General features: G+C 39.4%; 1 protein-coding gene across 1 annotated transcript in view; it reads left to right on the forward strand.

Annotated features, from left to right (window-relative positions):
* Positions 1-15,188, forward strand: part of LOC148356760 (endosome/lysosome-associated apoptosis and autophagy regulator family member 2-like) — a 28,341-nt gene extending 13,153 nt beyond the window's left edge. Inside the window, exons 10-22 of the mRNA XM_088347767.1 lie at positions 275-403; positions 2,904-2,994; positions 3,068-3,170; positions 3,243-3,380; positions 4,474-4,746; positions 6,788-6,961; positions 7,970-8,174; positions 9,950-10,046; positions 10,111-10,212; positions 11,815-11,941; positions 13,275-13,453; positions 13,531-13,693; positions 14,971-15,188. Of these exons, the coding sequence (XP_088203893.1) occupies positions 275-403; positions 2,904-2,994; positions 3,068-3,170; positions 3,243-3,380; positions 4,474-4,746; positions 6,788-6,961; positions 7,970-8,174; positions 9,950-10,046; positions 10,111-10,212; positions 11,815-11,941; positions 13,275-13,453; positions 13,531-13,693; positions 14,971-15,042 (1,853 nt within the window). The 3' untranslated portion in view covers positions 15,043-15,188. The remainder of the gene's footprint in view (positions 1-274; positions 404-2,903; positions 2,995-3,067; positions 3,171-3,242; positions 3,381-4,473; positions 4,747-6,787; positions 6,962-7,969; positions 8,175-9,949; positions 10,047-10,110; positions 10,213-11,814; positions 11,942-13,274; positions 13,454-13,530; positions 13,694-14,970) is intronic.
* The last annotated feature ends 2,924 nt before the right edge of the window (positions 15,189-18,112 follow it).

The following is an 18,112-nucleotide window of genomic DNA, read 5'->3' on the forward strand; positions in this document are numbered from 1 at the left end:
ACATTGTTTCGATTGTGTGATTTTTTTTTTTTTTGTCCACTTGGTCTTAAATCTGATTTCAAAAGCCATTTCAAAAGTCCTAAAAAGTCTTGTATTTAACTTGCTTTAAGCTGTTGGAACCATGTGTAAGGCAGGTTTTTGACCGTATGATCGAGGGCAAAAGGAAAATTGACACTGTATATTTTCAGCACGGGTGTACATTTTGACAAATGAGCCCCAGATTGGTGACTGTTGCATCCCTTTAGTGTGTGTTTATGTGTGTTTGTGTGTATAGCATGCACGCCGTGCCCTTCAGGCACAGAGCCGGTTCTCGGCTACGAATACAAATGGTGGAACGTCCTGCCTTCTAACATGAAGACTTCCTGCTTCAACGTGGGGAATTCCAAATGTGATGGCATGAATGGTAAGAATTTGGGGCCAAAGTTCACCGCATTTTTTTCCAACACAAACTTTCATTTCTGTACCTAAGAGTTTGGCGAGAAAAAATTGTACATTTGAAGCCATTTTATTGAGCTAACCCAAACCCAAACATGTTTTAATAAACAACATGCAGCGTGTATCAATGGGAATGCATACAGAAACATGTGAAAGGCATTTTTCTAAATTAAACAAGCTAAAAGTATCAGCCAAACACAATATTAACGTTGTTAAGCTAAGTCCTTATTACGGAGTATTTTTTTTATCCTTTGATTCACAAAATAGGAGAAGCATAAGTCTCTTATGCTTCCAGAACCATTAACACATCTGCTAGTATTAGCAACTGGCAATGCACAGTATCTAAGTGTGCCTCGAATATAAGTATGTTTATAAGTATGTTGTGAAACTCTCATTATAAACTAGCTTAACTCGCAGTACTTGCTGTGACATTCCCTTTTTCAAAATAAACGAGGTTCACTCAACCTGGTTATGCTGATTTTTTCTGAGAATTTGGTTTATTCACGGTAATTATGGGACCTTTAATTTTACCTATCATTGTAAAACAAATGAATGTATGGATAAATTATTCAGCAAAATAAGTCGGCATAGCATAACAATGATAATTCTTCAGCAGTTGGGAGATTCATTGAAATGATGTCAGACAATTCAATCTCAGACATAAAAAAACTGTTAATGCATTAAAGGTACAGTGTGTATTACTTGACCGCTAGAAGTGCTGGAGAACCGAAAACAAATGCTAAAAAACACAAAGCAGAATACAAACTGTGGAGACTTAAGGTGACCAAAATGCACCGTTTTGCTCCTCATTTTTTGCCCTGCTTTTTTTCAGTTTTTTGGGCAGCAAGATGATGGACAATTATTTCAGTTACCTTTAGGCTCATGCTATGTAAAATAAATGCTAATCTATATTTATGCTTTTATAAATGCATGTTTATACTATTGCTCATGTATTTGTACTTATTATTTAAATCAATATTGTTTTTTTTTCAATGAATGAAGTATTTTACTACTGGTAGACGCTAAATAATGCACACTATCCCTTTAAATATATTTAATTATAAAATATTTAAACAATATTGGCTTTAGTTCAAATCTTAAAAAGCTGATTCAATACATAATCATGATGTGTGTGATTTATTTTTAATTTAAATGATACTTTTATAAACTACAATACTCAATTCAGGCCCTAAAGTCACCTTCCGGTACTATATTTACATCCTCTATTCTAATTGCAGTTAATAAAAATAAGAGTAAACATGTAAAATGTTGGTTAACACTCCCCCAAAAATCAATAGGAAGCAAACAGAAATAGACTGAAACAAAAATACCAAGGTTTTTTTCAGGTTACTACAAACACAGCTATGATAAGTATGAGGAAAAAATCAGAATAATTGTGACAAAATATTTGAATTGCATGATAGCAAACAACCAACTACTGATAAGTTTACAGATATTTCAATATGTATTTTTGTTTTGTTTGTAATCATTCTCAGCACCGTTTCGTGATGATATGAAAGACAGTTTAGGATTTTTATTTTTTTGATTTTGGGTGTGGCCTACAGCCCTGCCAAACTAGAATAGACCAGCCCCTCTAATGAGCAATAATCCCTCGTTTTTCGCGCGGTTTGTGACCCACGATAGTCAAAATCAGCGCAGTAGAAACCTGTATTCATTTATTTTATTTAATACTATTTTATACATTGAAACCAAAGAACAAACCTTATTCACAGGCTCAGTCTTTTGTCTATTGAACAAAAGTGCTGTACTTTATAAACGTTTGTTTGTTTTACAGGTAACTTCTGTACTGTCAAAATATAATTTTAAAAATCATTTTGCTGCTATACTTCATAATTGACCCCAAAAAAGGGCGGAAATTATTTCAGGTCACTATCCACATTATATCAGATGATATTTTGTCGCCATCATGTGGAGCCTTTTGAAAAACAAAATGTGTCATTTAAATGCTTTAACCTTTCTTTAACATGTCGAGAAGTTCAACTTTGTTTGCGATAGAAAGCATCTTCCCCTGCCTTTTGGCTGGGCTGCAGGTGCTTTTTTTGGTTCTGAGCACATTGTTGACATGATAGCTTTTAGAGAAAGTTGAAAATGCAAACGATGTGAGCGTGGGTATTATAGGTTCGTCAAGCTGTTTTAATTACCTATGTGTACATACATAACGGCCTGGAGAGGGATGGATGCCACAAGACTGTACTTTCCCAAGACACACCAAAGGAAGTGTTGATCCTCAGGTGGTTAAGGGATACGTAAACAACTTAAACTGCACTATTAATGACGTACTGGCAGAAATGGGGCAGTGTGACTGTTTAGAATGCTGAACATAATGCACAATGAAAATCTATAAAGTAGCAAAACCATGAAATTTTAAACCGCGATACAGTGAGAACTTACTGTTTCCAGATTTAGAATCCAAGCAATCAGTAAAGTACGTTTGTTTTACTGCCCAGGGTGGGAAGTTGCAGGCGATCACGTCCAAAGCGGAGTTGGTTCGTCGGACAACGACTACCTCATCCTTAGCTTGCATGTGCCGGGCTTTAAGTAAGCAGACTCAAAAGGTTGAATATTGGTAATTTGTGTGAATAAACAAGATGTGGTTTTATTACGGATGAAGGGTGCCAGCCTCACTGTCTGGCATGAGCGGTGGTGAGGTGGGTCAAATCACTTTCGAGTTTGAGACGGTCTGCACAGGAGACTGTGAGCTGTATTTTATGATGGTGAGTGTTAATCACACATTATTATGTTCCAAACAGACAGTAAAGCTCATTATGTTACTTCGCCGCCTACAGGACGTTCATAGTAAGAGCACCACCGTGGTGGAGTCGTGGCAGGGCAGCAAAGGCCGCCAATTGTATTCGCATAGCATGACCAGGAATGATTCTGTCACCTTCACTTGGGCATTCCAAAGGACCAGTCACGCTTTGGGCGTAAGTTGAGAAAAAATAGATCTTAACTCATTCAATGCCATAACGTATAAAGACATATTTTTTTTTCCCTGAGTGCCAACATTTAAAAATATGTTTTTGTCTTTTTTATATTAAAAAAACACCATTATAATGGGTTTAGCAATGCTCATCAGTAAGTCTCAAGCCTCTGGGACTGATTTCAGTATGACGAATCACCTTTAGATGGTAGGAGCAGCTTTGATCAAATCTTTGTCCACACATCGAGGGATCCCCCACTTCCTAGTGTTACTTCCTTTTTCCGACAAATGAGAGTCTCTGGGCGGCTGCACATAGCCAGTAAGTGTTCTAAAGCAGTGGAATGAAAATAGCAAGGATATGGACAAATAGTAATAGGCAGTTATACCTCCTCAACAAAGCTTATTCCTTTAAAAAAAGATGACAAAGTCCCAACGTTATTGTCTGGCCAGAGGATGTTTCTTCTACAGGAACGCGGTCACCCAAAGGAACACAAACGCCATGGTGACCAAAACTTCATTCATCGTTCACGCATGTTGCATGCATCAGTTCAGTTTTCTTGCAAAAAAATGTCATTTTGCAAGAAAAGCACCCAAGTGTTTATAGAAAGAATTGTTTAGATAATGTAAGTATCACAAATGCAAAAGAAAACGCACCCAAGTGAAAGTTCTGCTTGAAATGCATCCTTTCACAAAAAGCTGTTTTTCTCAGATATTTTATTGGAAACGAGTACTTTCAAGAAACTTAGCAATGTTAAACTCTTGTTTACTAAACGATGGTAAAAGCTAGAAGCATACTTTTTCTAATGAAAGGGTTCAATTTTTCTTTTGCTATGACCTATGCCTATATAGCTACAGAAGAAAATTTTCTGAAGGCCTTTAAAAATGAGTCAAAGTGGCTTTGAGAGAAACGTCTGGCATTGGGTGAGTTAGTTACCACAATGTGATTTAAAATAAATGTGCAGGTGAATCAATGTAGATTGATGCATTGTATACAAGGTTTAAAAAATGGATAGGGTCCAAATACAGCAAATTTACACCCTTGCATGGAGTGGGTGAAAAAAAAAAAGATCGCTTAATAAAGTGTTATGTTTGTGCAGGTACGTCGTTACGTGGGTGACAACGTGAAGCTCTTCTCCATCCATGTAACCAATGTGATGGATGGCGTGGCGTCGGGCTGCAGGGCATGCGCCCTGGTGCCCGACGACTCGCAGCAGGCCAGCCCCTCGTGCGTGCCATGCCCACCAGGCTACTACATCCATGGCGAGACCAACCGTTGCAAGGAGTGCCCGCCCGGCACATATCTAGGAGGACGCCACACCTACGGCCGTGAGGCTTGCGTACTGTGCGGGCCCAGCAGCGTTAGCGACAAGGTAATTGACTGGTTTGCCACACAAAGGTATTCCCAAACAGATATTTATATAATTAGGCACAGAATGTGGGGTGTTCTTCCCAAAATTATGCAAATGAGTTATATATTCCACACACTGGGGAACTCGAGAAATATAGTATCAAAGTTGACCCATCTGGCTCGTTTCCTGTAGAGCTGTGTTGTCATTGAAGTGACACATCCATCCACCCATTTTCTGCATTATTCTCACTCAAGTCACAGGGGTGCTGGAACTAGTTGGGATAGCTATCTTCGGGCAGTGGGCAGTGGATACCCTGAAATTTTTGCCAGCCAGTCGCAGGGCACACATACTCAATTCACACGCTCATTTTTACCTAGGGACAATTTGGACCGGCCAATTTACCTTCCATGCATGTGAAGTCACCATACCTGTCAACCCCCACGGCTCCATGCCCGTATAAACTGTCGTATTTTCCCGTACAAAATACAAAATAATCGTACACCATATTTTTTTTTTCTGAATGATGCATGATGGGAAATCCCCAGGCGGTAGACGCATGCAATTGACAAATTTGTGTTTTTTCGTATAGATTTCCTTGTACGTCGTACTCGTCTTAAAATGCATAAAAAACATACTTTGTACGGCAAAACCGTCCAGGTTGACAGGTATGAGTCACATTTATTTGCAGAACCCTTAATGTCTCAAAGTACCGCACAGGTCACAATTACAACATCCCCTGATCTGAAACCTGCTTTTGGGAAAGGACAAACTCAAAAACCTGAGCATGAGGAAAATAAATAACCTTGAGAAGGGGTCATACAACAGGTATTTCCTGCAATAAATGTTATATTGGGTAACAAAACACAAAACGTAATCAATAACAACAATAAATGAAGTGACAAGTAAAAATGTTTAGGAATTTCAAGTCAATACCGCAATGACACCGCTTCCCATTCAGCCAGCTAAAATGTTTTTGGAATGTAAGAGGAAACTGTACCGCCTGGAAGAAACATGCAAACTCAGGACAGGGAGGCTGGTAGCTGTATTTAATCCCGTGACTCCTGAACTGCTGGGCCAATGCGCTAACCACTCATCTGCCGAAGGAACACAACACTTTCAAAATGGCGAATCCCATTGTAACGAGATGTAAGAAGACCTTTGGAACTGACAGCGATATTAGTTAACAAGGATTGCACACCACACACTTTTTGCTTGGAGATATGCGACTGTGGCTTTTCCTTTGTGTTTTTCGCCACGTGTGTTACAGTTGGTATGATTTTACCTGGCCAGCTCCCCGTTAGTGTTGGTGCCGCCGAGGGCTTTTCTGTTTTGTTTGCTTCCGGTTGGTGCTCGCTAGCTGCCCACTGTCTGTTGTTTGGTCGGCTAACTTGGCTGTTTCCCTAGGTTTATTCCCGGCTTGCTTTGCGTTCATCGCCGTAGTTGTCGCCACTTTACCTTGTTGGTTCCCTGTTAGCCTGTCACTGAGAGTTTATTGGTCAGCCAGCCTCTCATTATTCCACGAAGGCTGTGGCCACCTTTCGTTGATCAGTCCCAGTTAGCACCCTGTTGGCGGCTCTTTGTGTGTTTATTTTCCATTTAGCCCCTTTTGGCTACTCGCCCTTTGTTGTACCATTACTACATCCACCTGCGACATAACGCCTAGGCATTCTCCACAAACCTATAAAAACTTTACTTAAAAAACGTAACCTCTTTGACTAATCAACACATGAAACAATATGGAGACTGGCTTGCTGGCGTGCCGGTGTTCCTCTGATGACGTCCAAACTCAGGATGACAAAGACAAGACATGGTGTCTTCAATACATTATCTCTAAATATAATTGGACTATTGTGTGTGGGTTGATCCCTTAACCATTAGGGTTGTAGTGGCACCATTTCCTGTGGTGAGTCTTGGGCAGGTACTGATGAAATATATACCGGTAGAACGTTTAGGCAGAAAACATGTACGATTTCCTCACATTTAGCATGTTTAAGAATTTGGGGATACCTTAAAAAAAATGTAAAATTTCAAAACTGAAAAAAACCCCACAATTGTCTTCCAGGAGCATTCCCGATGCTATAGCGACTGCTCCTTCTCGCAACAGCACCTAAACCGCACGCTGACTTACGACCTAAGCGCACTGAGCGACGTGGTTTCGCTCACACTTGACCCCAGCTTCACAACCAAGGGCACCAAATACCTGCACCTTTTTAACATCAGCCTGTGCGGCCACCAGGTGAGTCTGCATCTATCTATTGCCATCACCGGTTCATCTCAGGATGCGTGTGCATTGTTGACCCAAACAGCGTGAGTAGCAGTACGAGTTTGAATGGGGCAAGAGAATATTTTTATGTCGAGTTGAGTTTCTATACTAAAAATCTATTAAAACATGCTCAGCAGTTGTGTACAGCTGCAAAAATCGCAATTTTAGGGACCCCTTTTTTTTTGGCAATTCCAAGAAAACAGGCGTTTTCAAAAGCACCAAAGAAGACTTTGGCCACAAGCTGTTTAAATAAATGACTGAACCAGCATATCTGCGTTTGTGGTGTCCATTTCGTATCTGGTAAGTTATTGTGGCAATCTGATTTACTTAAATGCCTTAGTAACTAAGTAGAATAAGTGTCGAGGAAATGCTAAGTGTTTGCCACCAAAGCCTACTGTAGACTAATACTGCTACTACTGGTGTTAGCTAGTAGATCTTTTAAAACAATACTAATGGTTATAACAAAAATAATACAATTATTAACATTATTATTAATGTAAAACTTGTATAGTGAATACTATTAATACATTATTATATTGTTAATAATAATAATCATTGATTATCAATCCCAACAAACACTAATGTTGTAGATAAAGTAGGTACCAGCTAAAGAACATCAATTATTTAAGTTTAAGTTTAGCCAATGTGTGAACTAAGCTACTATGAATATGAACTGGTCATCTGAGCCACCTTTTTCATCCAATCACCCCGCTGGCATAAAAAGATATTTTACTCGTTACTTACCAGATTTGGACCGTCGTTGTATACGAATCAAAAGTCACACACAAAGGTCTCCACAAAGTGGTTGCACAATATATCTCTAGCACCAATCCAGTTTTTTTTTTAAATTTTACTTCGATAACTTAAATAAAGTTGCTTTCTTGGTGCTACGTCTCACTTGTTTAGAAATAACAAGAACACAGGAAGGGCTCTATATAGCTGACAGCTGTAACCACGTGTTTTTTCTCTGTGTATATACAGGGCAGGCGGGCAGCGGTTTGCAGGAACAACCTGACCGACTTCAGCGCCGTGCTCAGCAAAGATGAGCGAGGTAACAACGGCGCCGCCCAGCTCGCCAACACTATTGACAGTTTCATCTGCCAGTCAACCATCATCCCGGCCGACGGCCATGGCTTTCGGGCACCCATTTCCTCGCAGTCCGTCAGCCTGGCGGACACCTTTCTTGGTACGACAGCTTTAAATAGGACTGTATTTGCTTAGATACATTGATAGCCAAATCGCCTCATAGTCATTCAGATAGATAAACAGATAGCTGAAAAGATAGCTGTATAGGTAGACAGATACCTGAATATTTATCGTAGGTAGGTAGGCAGCTAGGTGGGTGGTTGGGTAGGATGGTTGGAGGGTATGGGTTTGGTGGATTGAGTGGGTCGGTGAGTTAGTGGGTGGGTAGCTAGGTGGTTACGATGGTGGGTGGTTTAATGGGTGGGTAGCTAAGTGGTTACAAGGGTGGGTGTGTTAGTAAGTAAGTCGGTAGCCTGCATGAAACAATGTTTGATTTTAGTTTGCTGTTGTACCCCTAATATAAATACACTGTCAGTCATTATTGACCTTAGGAAACTCTTTATAAATAATAGAAATATCTCATCTCATCTCATTAGCTGCACCGCTTATCCTCAGTAGGGTCGCGGGGGTGCTGGAGCCCATCCCAGCAGTCATCGGCCAGTGGGCAGGGGACACCCTGAACTGGTTGCCAGCCAATCGCAGGGCACACAGGGACAGACAACTCGCTCGCTCATTCACACCTAGGGACGATTTGGACCGGCCAATCCACCTGAAATGCATGTCTTTGTAATGTGGGAGGAAACCGGAGTGCCCGGAGGAAACCCACGCAAGCACGGGGAGAACATACAAACTCCGCACAGGAAGTCCGGTAGCTGGATTTGAACCCACACTGGAGGTTCCCAAGACCTTCGAACTGTGCCGCACATGCGCTAACCACTGCTCCGCCGTGCTGCCCTAGTAGAAATATATGTTGAAAAATATTTTTAAAAACTTTTTTGGTTTAGTTAGAGGGGCAATGCCTCTAGCACTGCTTTATGTCCATCCATGTACACAAGCAGTGATTTGGGCCCTCACCAAAGTAAATAGACAAGCTTTGTTTGTTTTGAATCATTATCTTATTTTTGTTATAAAAAGTGTTAGAGAAATAATTTACGCAGCAATATTGAGTGTACATGTATTTGTTTATAGCTTTGTTTGCATATCCTGAAAAGTTTACTATCTTCTAAAACTGCCCCAACTTAGCCTAACCTTTTTTCATTAGCACATCAGTCCAATAAAAGGGTTAATTTATTTATTTTTTCAAATATGCAATTTAATTTAATTGCACCTAGAAAGGTTTTCCCTAAATTCTCCTCTTAATTCAGTTCTCAGGTTAGAAAAAAAAACGCGTGTGATCCTCTTGCTTTTGTTAAAGCCAGAAATGACTTGATAGACCGACGGGCAGAGAAAATTAAAAGTGCTAATTCTATGAAGATTGAAAACAAATACAATGTAAATAAATATTTTTGTTGCAAATATTCTAAAAGGAACATAAATGAGTAAAAAAGATTAAAATATGCTGGTTAAAATTTGACTAAAATAAAATACCAATACAGATCTCAATAAGATTTTTACAATAAATTGGACTAATTTTTTATTTTTTTTTAAACTAAAACTGCATAAAATATATACAAACAGATATGAAAATACATGCGGAAAACAGACAACAAATAGATAAGAATAATTCCGTATCAATCAGTAAATAAAAAACAGTTTGCGGTCCAAATTTCATTCATGCTTAAAATGTGTTTTATCTACTTAGGTTTTTTTAAAAAAAATTAAATCTATGTATTGTAATCATTTACCTTTTACTTTTGGTTTGGGTATTTTTGGTCCTCCATATGATACTGAGGGCAGCCCCATTTTGTTCAGCTTTAAATGTTGTTTTTCTTGCAGGAGCGACAGTGGAGCATTTTCTCAGCGGCGTCAGCGCCGATGTGGAGCTCTTCCCGAAAAACCCATACAATATTCCAGATATACAATTCTTCTTCAGGTAGATAATTATAATAATGTTGTTTGTATAATCATGTCCTTATTGTACATTCATTTTTCTTCAGGTCAACACAGGTGACTGCTTCCTGCGATCAAGGTCGTAGTACAGTGGTGGTAGTGCGCTGTAATCCCCAAAAATCAGAACGTGGCGAATTGTCTGTGCCCAGGTCAGCCTAAAATATATCATGTGCTAAAAAGTATAGTGGGGATCAAGATATCAAGTTGCTGAGGATTACTAAGTAAAGAAAATATTGTACGACAGCTGCAATTACCACAATCATAACTTTTGTCATTTTTTGAGAAACAAGAAACAAGACTGCTAATCCAGTTGGATTGATTATTTTTTCTGTTTTAAAGCTAGTTATTTTCTCTGCATGTTCTATCCTACTTCTCTAATGAAAATGTGCCTTTCTCTTCCGCTCATCGCTCATCGAAATCTGCACGGGTGCAAACGCTGACGCTGAAGCAGATTTGTACGAATCAGATATTTTATTACGATAAAGAACAACAAAAACAAAGAATACAAAAAAGACGGAAAATATTGTGGGCTAGTGCAGGAAAGCATGTCTGCCTAAAAACATTATAGGGGAACTTGCGGGCGGTACATGGGCATGGTTTGGAAGATGAGCCTCTGTGTGCAGTGGAAATTTTCCAAGATATCTTATATTTAACCGAGCACAGGATTAGCTGACTCATTGGAATTTGAAAGTGTTCTGGCAAAGGTCCTGACACAAACCATAGGTAAATGCTTCAGTTAAATAATTATAAGGCGTATTAGCTTCAAACAAATGAATAACATGATGACAGGGTTGGGTAGGGTTACTTTAACTTGATTACTTTCAATTACTTTTGGATTACTCCAATACCAAATATGCTAATAAAAGACAAAAGAAACTAAATATGAATAAAATTACTAAATTTTGTGCAGGCTTGGGGAGTAACGGAATACATGGAATGGCAAAAATGATGTTGGCAAGCTGTTTGGATTTATTTTCAATTTGTCTCTGTGGCATATTATGTTAGCTTTGCCAGAGATCAAAGAGATCAAAGCCAGGAGAGAAAGCTTACCACGTGTTGTGAGTCATAATTTTATTCATATTTAGTTTCTTTTGTCTTTTATTAGCAAATTTGGTATTGGAGTAATCCAAAAGTAATTGAAAGTAATCAAGTTAAAGTAACCCTACCCAACCCTGCATGATGATATAGATAGTCAGACGAATATGACTGGATAACCACCAAAATATGACTACAGGATGTCCCAAAAATGTATACATTTTTGCAGCTAATTATTTGATTGTTTTTTTATATATATAAACTGCATTGAGAGCATGGATTAATCTTGGATTGTAACTTCTCTATAGACAACGTTTCATTGTGGTGGACAAATTATTTTAAAATGCCTGTCTCAAGACTAGCTTGCTGCAAAGACTTTCTTGAACATCTTAGAAACGTTTCTAGTAATCTTTCTTCTTTTCTGGGGCTTGTCAATGTACGTGGTCTTCTGGAAAACGTCTTAGGGACACCTTGAACATTTACATCAGCTTCACACTTTTCTCTAATTCAAGTGTTGGTAGTTCTTTGTCTGTGCTTTTCTACTGCATTTTCATACTTCCAGTTGCATTTTAGACTACAATTCTCAGTTTGATTCTCTAAGAAAGAATACACATTAAGTTATAAACTGCTAAAATGTGTATGCATTTTTTGGGACACCCTGTATGTATGCAGTGAAATTTTACAGTATCACATTTACTTTGCTGTTGGATTTCCAGTTCTTGCCCAGCTGGAACCTGTGATGGCTGCGCCTTCCATTTTCTGTGGGAGAGTGCCGCCGCTTGCCCTCTTTGCATGCAGGATGACTACCACCAGTTGGACGGCGCCTGCAAAGCTGGCATCCAAGTATGCAGGAACACACACATACAGTGGTATCTGTTTATATGAGCTTAATTTGTTCCAGGATCATGCTTGTAGCTCGAATTTCTCATATAACGACCATATTTTCCCAATATGCAATATTTATAAAGTAATTGGCCTGTTACCGGCCTCCCAGAAGCATCAAAGTGAACCCATAAATAGTTATAAAACACATCTTCCTGATCACTAAAAACTCATTCTAATAGTAATTAAACATAAAAAATAATTTAATAAGACGAATAAGTTGATATTAACAAAATAAAATGTGAGTTTATTATGAGGACTGACTACGGAAGAAGTCAGCGTTATGAAGGTGTGGCATGGGAGTAGGAAAGTGCGGTAGAGGTGACAGCACATGACTTAATGAAATACGGAAGCACTTACTCACCTAAAATTAAAGTTACTGTAACTTTGAATGAGCACGGAAACACACAAAACATTACAGCACAATTCTATTTTCCTTGTTGCAGTTTCCATTCATCACATTCTTTTGCTGTTTTAGCTTGACTCACAATGCTATCACTTTTCACTTTTGAAAGGAAATTTATCTAAGTGGATTTGTCTTTCTTTCCTCTTAAAAATGTTACACAAATGCAATAGGCAAGTGTCATTAAAGAGAGCTGTTGCATGACCAGTTGCTACCTTTTTCTGGATGATTTTATTCAACAAAAACAGCAACTTCATCCCGATTAGCCAGCCCTTCTCTAATCTACTTTGTAGATGCTAGCTTCTCTCAGTTGCCCTCCTCATGACTGTTTTCTGCTACAGGAATATAAACCTCCTGTGAAATTATTGCAGTGAAGTGCTATGTAAATTCTTCTGCAGCTTTGTGATCGTCTCTCGCTGCTTCCCGATTGTATGACTAGGCGTGGTCATTCAAATGTTCTATTATTACTTTCTTTGTTTTAATTGTCAACATTCTCATTTTTTTCTCAGATTCCTTACTGTTTCACTTTTGGAGCGCATGGCTAAGGTCACAAAAATAAAATGCAATTAAAGAGATGTGATCCAAATGAACATAAGTGGTGAGCGATCTTAAGCGGTCTCTAGTGGTAGCTTCTGAGACTGCTCGTGAACTGAGGAATGCGCCACCAGGCTTTACTTGCACAAGACACACCACAGGAAATTGTGCCGCTACGACCCTAGTGGTTAAACAATACACCCACCCACCCTCAGTGAGATGAGCAAGATTACTGTTCCAAAAAAAAACTTCTTTGTCAAAATTCTCATGTGTAGAGGTGCACATATGAAGAGGTACCGTAGTATTAATATCAGAACATGTCATACTATAAACGTTTGGCTGTATTTTCCGTTCCAGGAAACGTATTACTTGTGGAACGAGCCCAAGCTATGTATCAAAGGCATCTCTCTGCCTCCCCGAAGCTCCTCCCCTTGCGAGGCCATCACTTTGTGGGTCAAGTTGGGTGTGGGCAGCGGAGCGTTTATGGCCGCACTGCTCATCACACTCACCTGTTATTTCTGGAAGAAGAACAAGAGGTAATGATTTGATCCCGATGTCTACTCTAATAGTTGGACTTTTAACATGGTCTTGTGGCGCACCGTGCTTGTAATAGGCTGGAGTACAAGTATTCTCGTTTGGTGATGTCGGCCAATAAGGAGTGCGAGCTACCTGCGGCCGACAGCTGCGGCCTGGATGAAGGCGAAGAACCCGACGACGACCCTGTCTACACCCGGAAACCCTCCCTGCTTGGAAAGCTCCGCGCCATTGCCAAAAAGGTGTGTAGATAGTGGGTTAAGGAGGCTTGGGGAGTAACGGAATACATGTAACGGTGTTACATAATTCAGGCACATAAAAAATGTTATTGTATTGGTTACAGTTACAGAAAAAAAGGTGTTAAGTTAAAGGTACAGCAAACCTCTTTCGTAAAAATGAGGATTACTTTGCAGGATTACAATTTTATTTGAAAGTTCATTTACATATACACAGATAAAGTGTGTATCATAATTGCAATTGCTGACACAAGAGACAAAAATAGCTGAAGTTTACACACGACACGGATGCGTCACAACAGTTCTTTGTTAGTGGAATTAATGGTTGTGCATTGGTTTCAACTCTTTTTATTCTTCTCCTCGTTCGCATTATAATAATAATAATAATTTCCTTTGTATTGTCATTCTTTGTAACAATGTACACAGAACGAAATGTCGATTATCTTTGTTTACATTCGACATCTCAGTTCGCTCCTCTCTCTCTGCAGTGTGATTCATTCCACACACTCAACAGTGAGCTCACTCTTAGGTCCCCCCGGAGCTGCTCTAGGTGCCTGAGTACAAAACATCACAAAAAAAATCACAAGGCTTACAGAAACAAGACAACATCGACAAACATGTATGAACACATAAATGAAATCACATGAAATGAAATTATTAATGCAAGTAAATGCAGTGGGGGAGTGTTTTCCAGAGCACTTTTTGGATGACTACAAGCAACTACCTAAACCCGGTTTCCTCCAATTATTTTTCAAGGTTACATTGTCAATTTATCTTGAACAAAATTAAGTTATGTAATATAGTTTTTTTGTCTTATCATGTTTGGTTTTGGAGTAATCCAAAAGTAATTGAAAGTAATCAAGTCACATTATTGCCATATTATGGTATTCGGATTGCGTTGCTGTTTACATTTTTCACCAGGTAACGAGTAACTGTGTCGGATTACATTTTAAAGTAACCCTCCCAACCCTGGTCATAAGATTAAACTTTAGTAGACATTCAAGGTAAGGAGAGGATACATCGAAGATTTTGAACTGGCAAGGAAAAACAGGGAGAGAAGCCTTCAGATAAAAAGAACAGTTCTAACGGAATAAAAAAACGGCAACATGATTGGCTGATAGCAACAATTATGCAATAGTCTAAATAACGAACTGGCATCCTATGAAAACTCCTTTGCAGGTGTCCAATATTAAAAACAGAATAAACTTATTATTGTGGTTTTGACCGTGTCATATTTTTTTCAAATTTAATTCAAATTATTCTGCCTCAATGATGTCTTTCAGCATGAAAAAGAAGACAGCAGTGAATCTGTGCAGCTCAACAGCTCACAAGCAGACCGCTGGGTCCTGGGGTGATTGGAAGTGTCACATGTGACTGGAATTTGTAGGAAGGAAAAAAAAAACTCTTTATATTTTTTGTACATTTGTAATTGAGTTTCTGTGCAGAGTGATGTGTTGTATTAGTGTGGTTTATTCAAGTTTAATAAAGTCTTTTATTATTAGCAGTGTTGGGAGTAAAGCGTTACAAAGGAAGACATTCCTGGGACGCAATTGTTTTTCCCGGTAACGAGGACTGTAACTCGTTATCAATACAAATTTGTAAATCAACTGTCGTTACAACACGGTGCGTTACTCCGCTACTTTTTAAAAGACAAGATAACAATAAAATAAAAGGGTTAATTTAACGTGGGTTAACTTCTAATCAGTGACGCGAGTTCGTTTGATAACAAAGTATCATTCCACCCCCACCCGCAACACAAAAATTACATTGAATATAAGTGGGTGTGTACTGTATACATCTACCTACACAACACAACTAAAGACAGTTGCAGTGGCTCCGTCTCAAGCAAGAGTATTAGGAGAACGCGTAATTTCTCCCTTCTGACTTTCTGATATTCTCCCTACCATATATACTCACATTTAAGCTGTATTTTAAACTATAAAATAAAATACCAAATCGGGTCAGTTTATGTGTGCATGTTTGGTTGAGTGTCACCAGTAGCGAATGGTAGCCAGTGCTTGGAGAGGGGCAATTTCTTGAACAAAAAAATCAATGGGAAGAACGTGAGCACATAGCACATGTTTAAAGAATACAGATTTTTTTTTTAATTTTTAAATTATTAAAATTATTTTTGCAATGAACCATGCCTGAAAACAAAAGAAAATGTCTTGGACAATACCCAGGAATGGAGAAGAGAATATTCTAGTGGTTTGAAGCCAAGAGACAAAATGGATATGGAGTGTCTCGGCTGTGTTAGTTTACAAGCCTCAAGATTGCACAAGCCAAGAAATATGAAGAGTTCACTGCTTCCACAGGTTGGTGTACACATTTTCGTCTATTTCTTTTATTTTGTGGCTAATTTAAAGCCATTTTGGGGGGTCGGCTTCAATGGGAGTATTGTAATTTGTAACTAGATGGTTACTATAGGCTACTTTTTGGTGTCAGTAATTTGGAGGGCAGCGTAAATAATAATAAATTAATTTTTAAATTAAGTTTCTAGTAACTTTAACCAGTGCCAAAGTTGCTAATTGGGAAGGACAGGGAGATTTTCCCGAAGTCCCAGCTCATGTAAGGGCTGAGTGAGAATTTTTTTTTCAAACATGTATCTGTCAATTGCACTATGTAACCTTACTCCTGCTTTCATTCTCTAGTCAGGTATTTTGCCACATTCAGCGCAACAGATGAGGTGAGTTTTACCATCCGGGGTAATTTCCACCTCCCAAATTTTAAGTTGGTTTGGCCCACCACCATTCTTCTTTTCTATAGTGGTAAAATGAACACAGAAATACAGAAATTGTCAGGTATGATGGAGGGCTGAAAGGTGATAAGCAGTGCCGAAAAAGCCAGGAAAGGAAAAAGAAACTCATCTTTCACCTGTCATCTGTGTGTTTTGTGCAACGTGTTATCAGGTCAAGTCAAGTCGTGTTTATTTTTATAGCCCTTAATCACAAAGAGTCTCAAAGGGCAGCACAGACCACAGATGATTGCAAACCACAGACTATTATTAGACCATCCCCTGATCTAAAACCTACATGAGGGCAAATAATACACAGATATTGTCAACATAAGATATAGGTTATTCATATGCTATAGAATAGTAGTGTGTCTTAAGCTTAGATTTAAACTTCTCCACTAAGGTTGCAGATCGAATCTCAGGGGGAAGAGCATTCAACAGCACCGGGTCCCGAATGGAGAACGCTCTCGAACCTGCGGATCTCTTCTTGGCTCTTGGGATCACTAGTAGACCAGCATGTTCAGAGCGAAGGCTCCAGACCGGAATATAGGGGGAAATTAAATCTGAAAGAGATGAGGGAGCAAGTCCATGCATGATTTTGTATACTACCAACAGAACCTTAAAATCACATCTTAAGCTAACAGGGAGACAATGCAGGTTAGCTAAAATCGGGGTAATGTGATCAAAGTTTCTTGTCTTAGGTGCTTGAGCACCCCCCAAAATGGGGTGGTTACGCCATTGTACAAAAAGAGCCCTCTAAATATGTTTATATAATTTTCCTTTGAATTAAAATGGTAAAGTGTTGTCTGTTAACTAATCAATATACAGTATACTGAAACAAGCTGAGCCGGCAGAATTGACTGTGTTTACGTTACATGCTACTAACTGTGCGGGAAATGCAGCAACGGTAATAAAATGGATCCACATCCTGGTCTGGACGGTTCACGATGTCCAAAAAGGAGCATGATATTCAGAACATAATTATTCTTAATCTTTGTTGGCAAGATCATCCTTCGCTTTCCTTTTGTCACTGTGTTGTGTCATCTACTTGATTCTCAGGTAAGTTGCCAAACGATATGTGACCTTTTGCGTTTTGAGTTTTTTTCCTTGCCCTCATGTAGGTTTTAGATCGGAGAATGGGGTAGTGATAGTCAATAGTCTGTAATAGTCTGTGGTCTGTGCAGCCCTCTGAGTCCTCCTGTGATTAAGGTGTCACGACCAGAACGGAGACAGGACCCACTTGCGTTACGTTTCTCTCAGTTTTATTGGAAGAAAGGAAAAAGTTGCCCCCACGATCCGGTGATCGCTGGGGATAGGAATTGGTCGCCCCGAACGCGGAAGTGGGACTTCCGTGGTGAGCGATGGCGGTGTCGGGAACGGAAAAACGGGTCAGTTGCCAGGACAGGAGCGCAAAAACGTGTTTGGGGTCGTAGGCGAGTCGTAAGCCAGGAAAGGAAAGTAGACATGGTCAGGAGAAAAACGGGTCGAAGCCAAGGGGACAGACAGGAGAAAAAAACAGGTTGGAGTCAGGGTAAAAAAAAAGGCTTGCCTAGTTTAAACTGAGGTTCGCAGACGGACTGACCACTGGGAACAGATAGGAGTGGGTTTAAATAGGGACAGAGAGCTAATCAGAGTCCGAGGCAGTTGGCGCCAGAGGAGCGGCCACAGGTGAAGCGTATCGGTAATCATAA

Source organism: Urocampus carinirostris, chromosome 11, assembly GCF_059441175.1.
Source record: "Urocampus carinirostris isolate Australia breed hairy pipefish chromosome 11, RoL_Ucar_1.0, whole genome shotgun sequence".
NCBI classification, from domain to species: Eukaryota; Metazoa; Chordata; class Actinopteri; order Syngnathiformes; family Syngnathidae; genus Urocampus; species Urocampus carinirostris.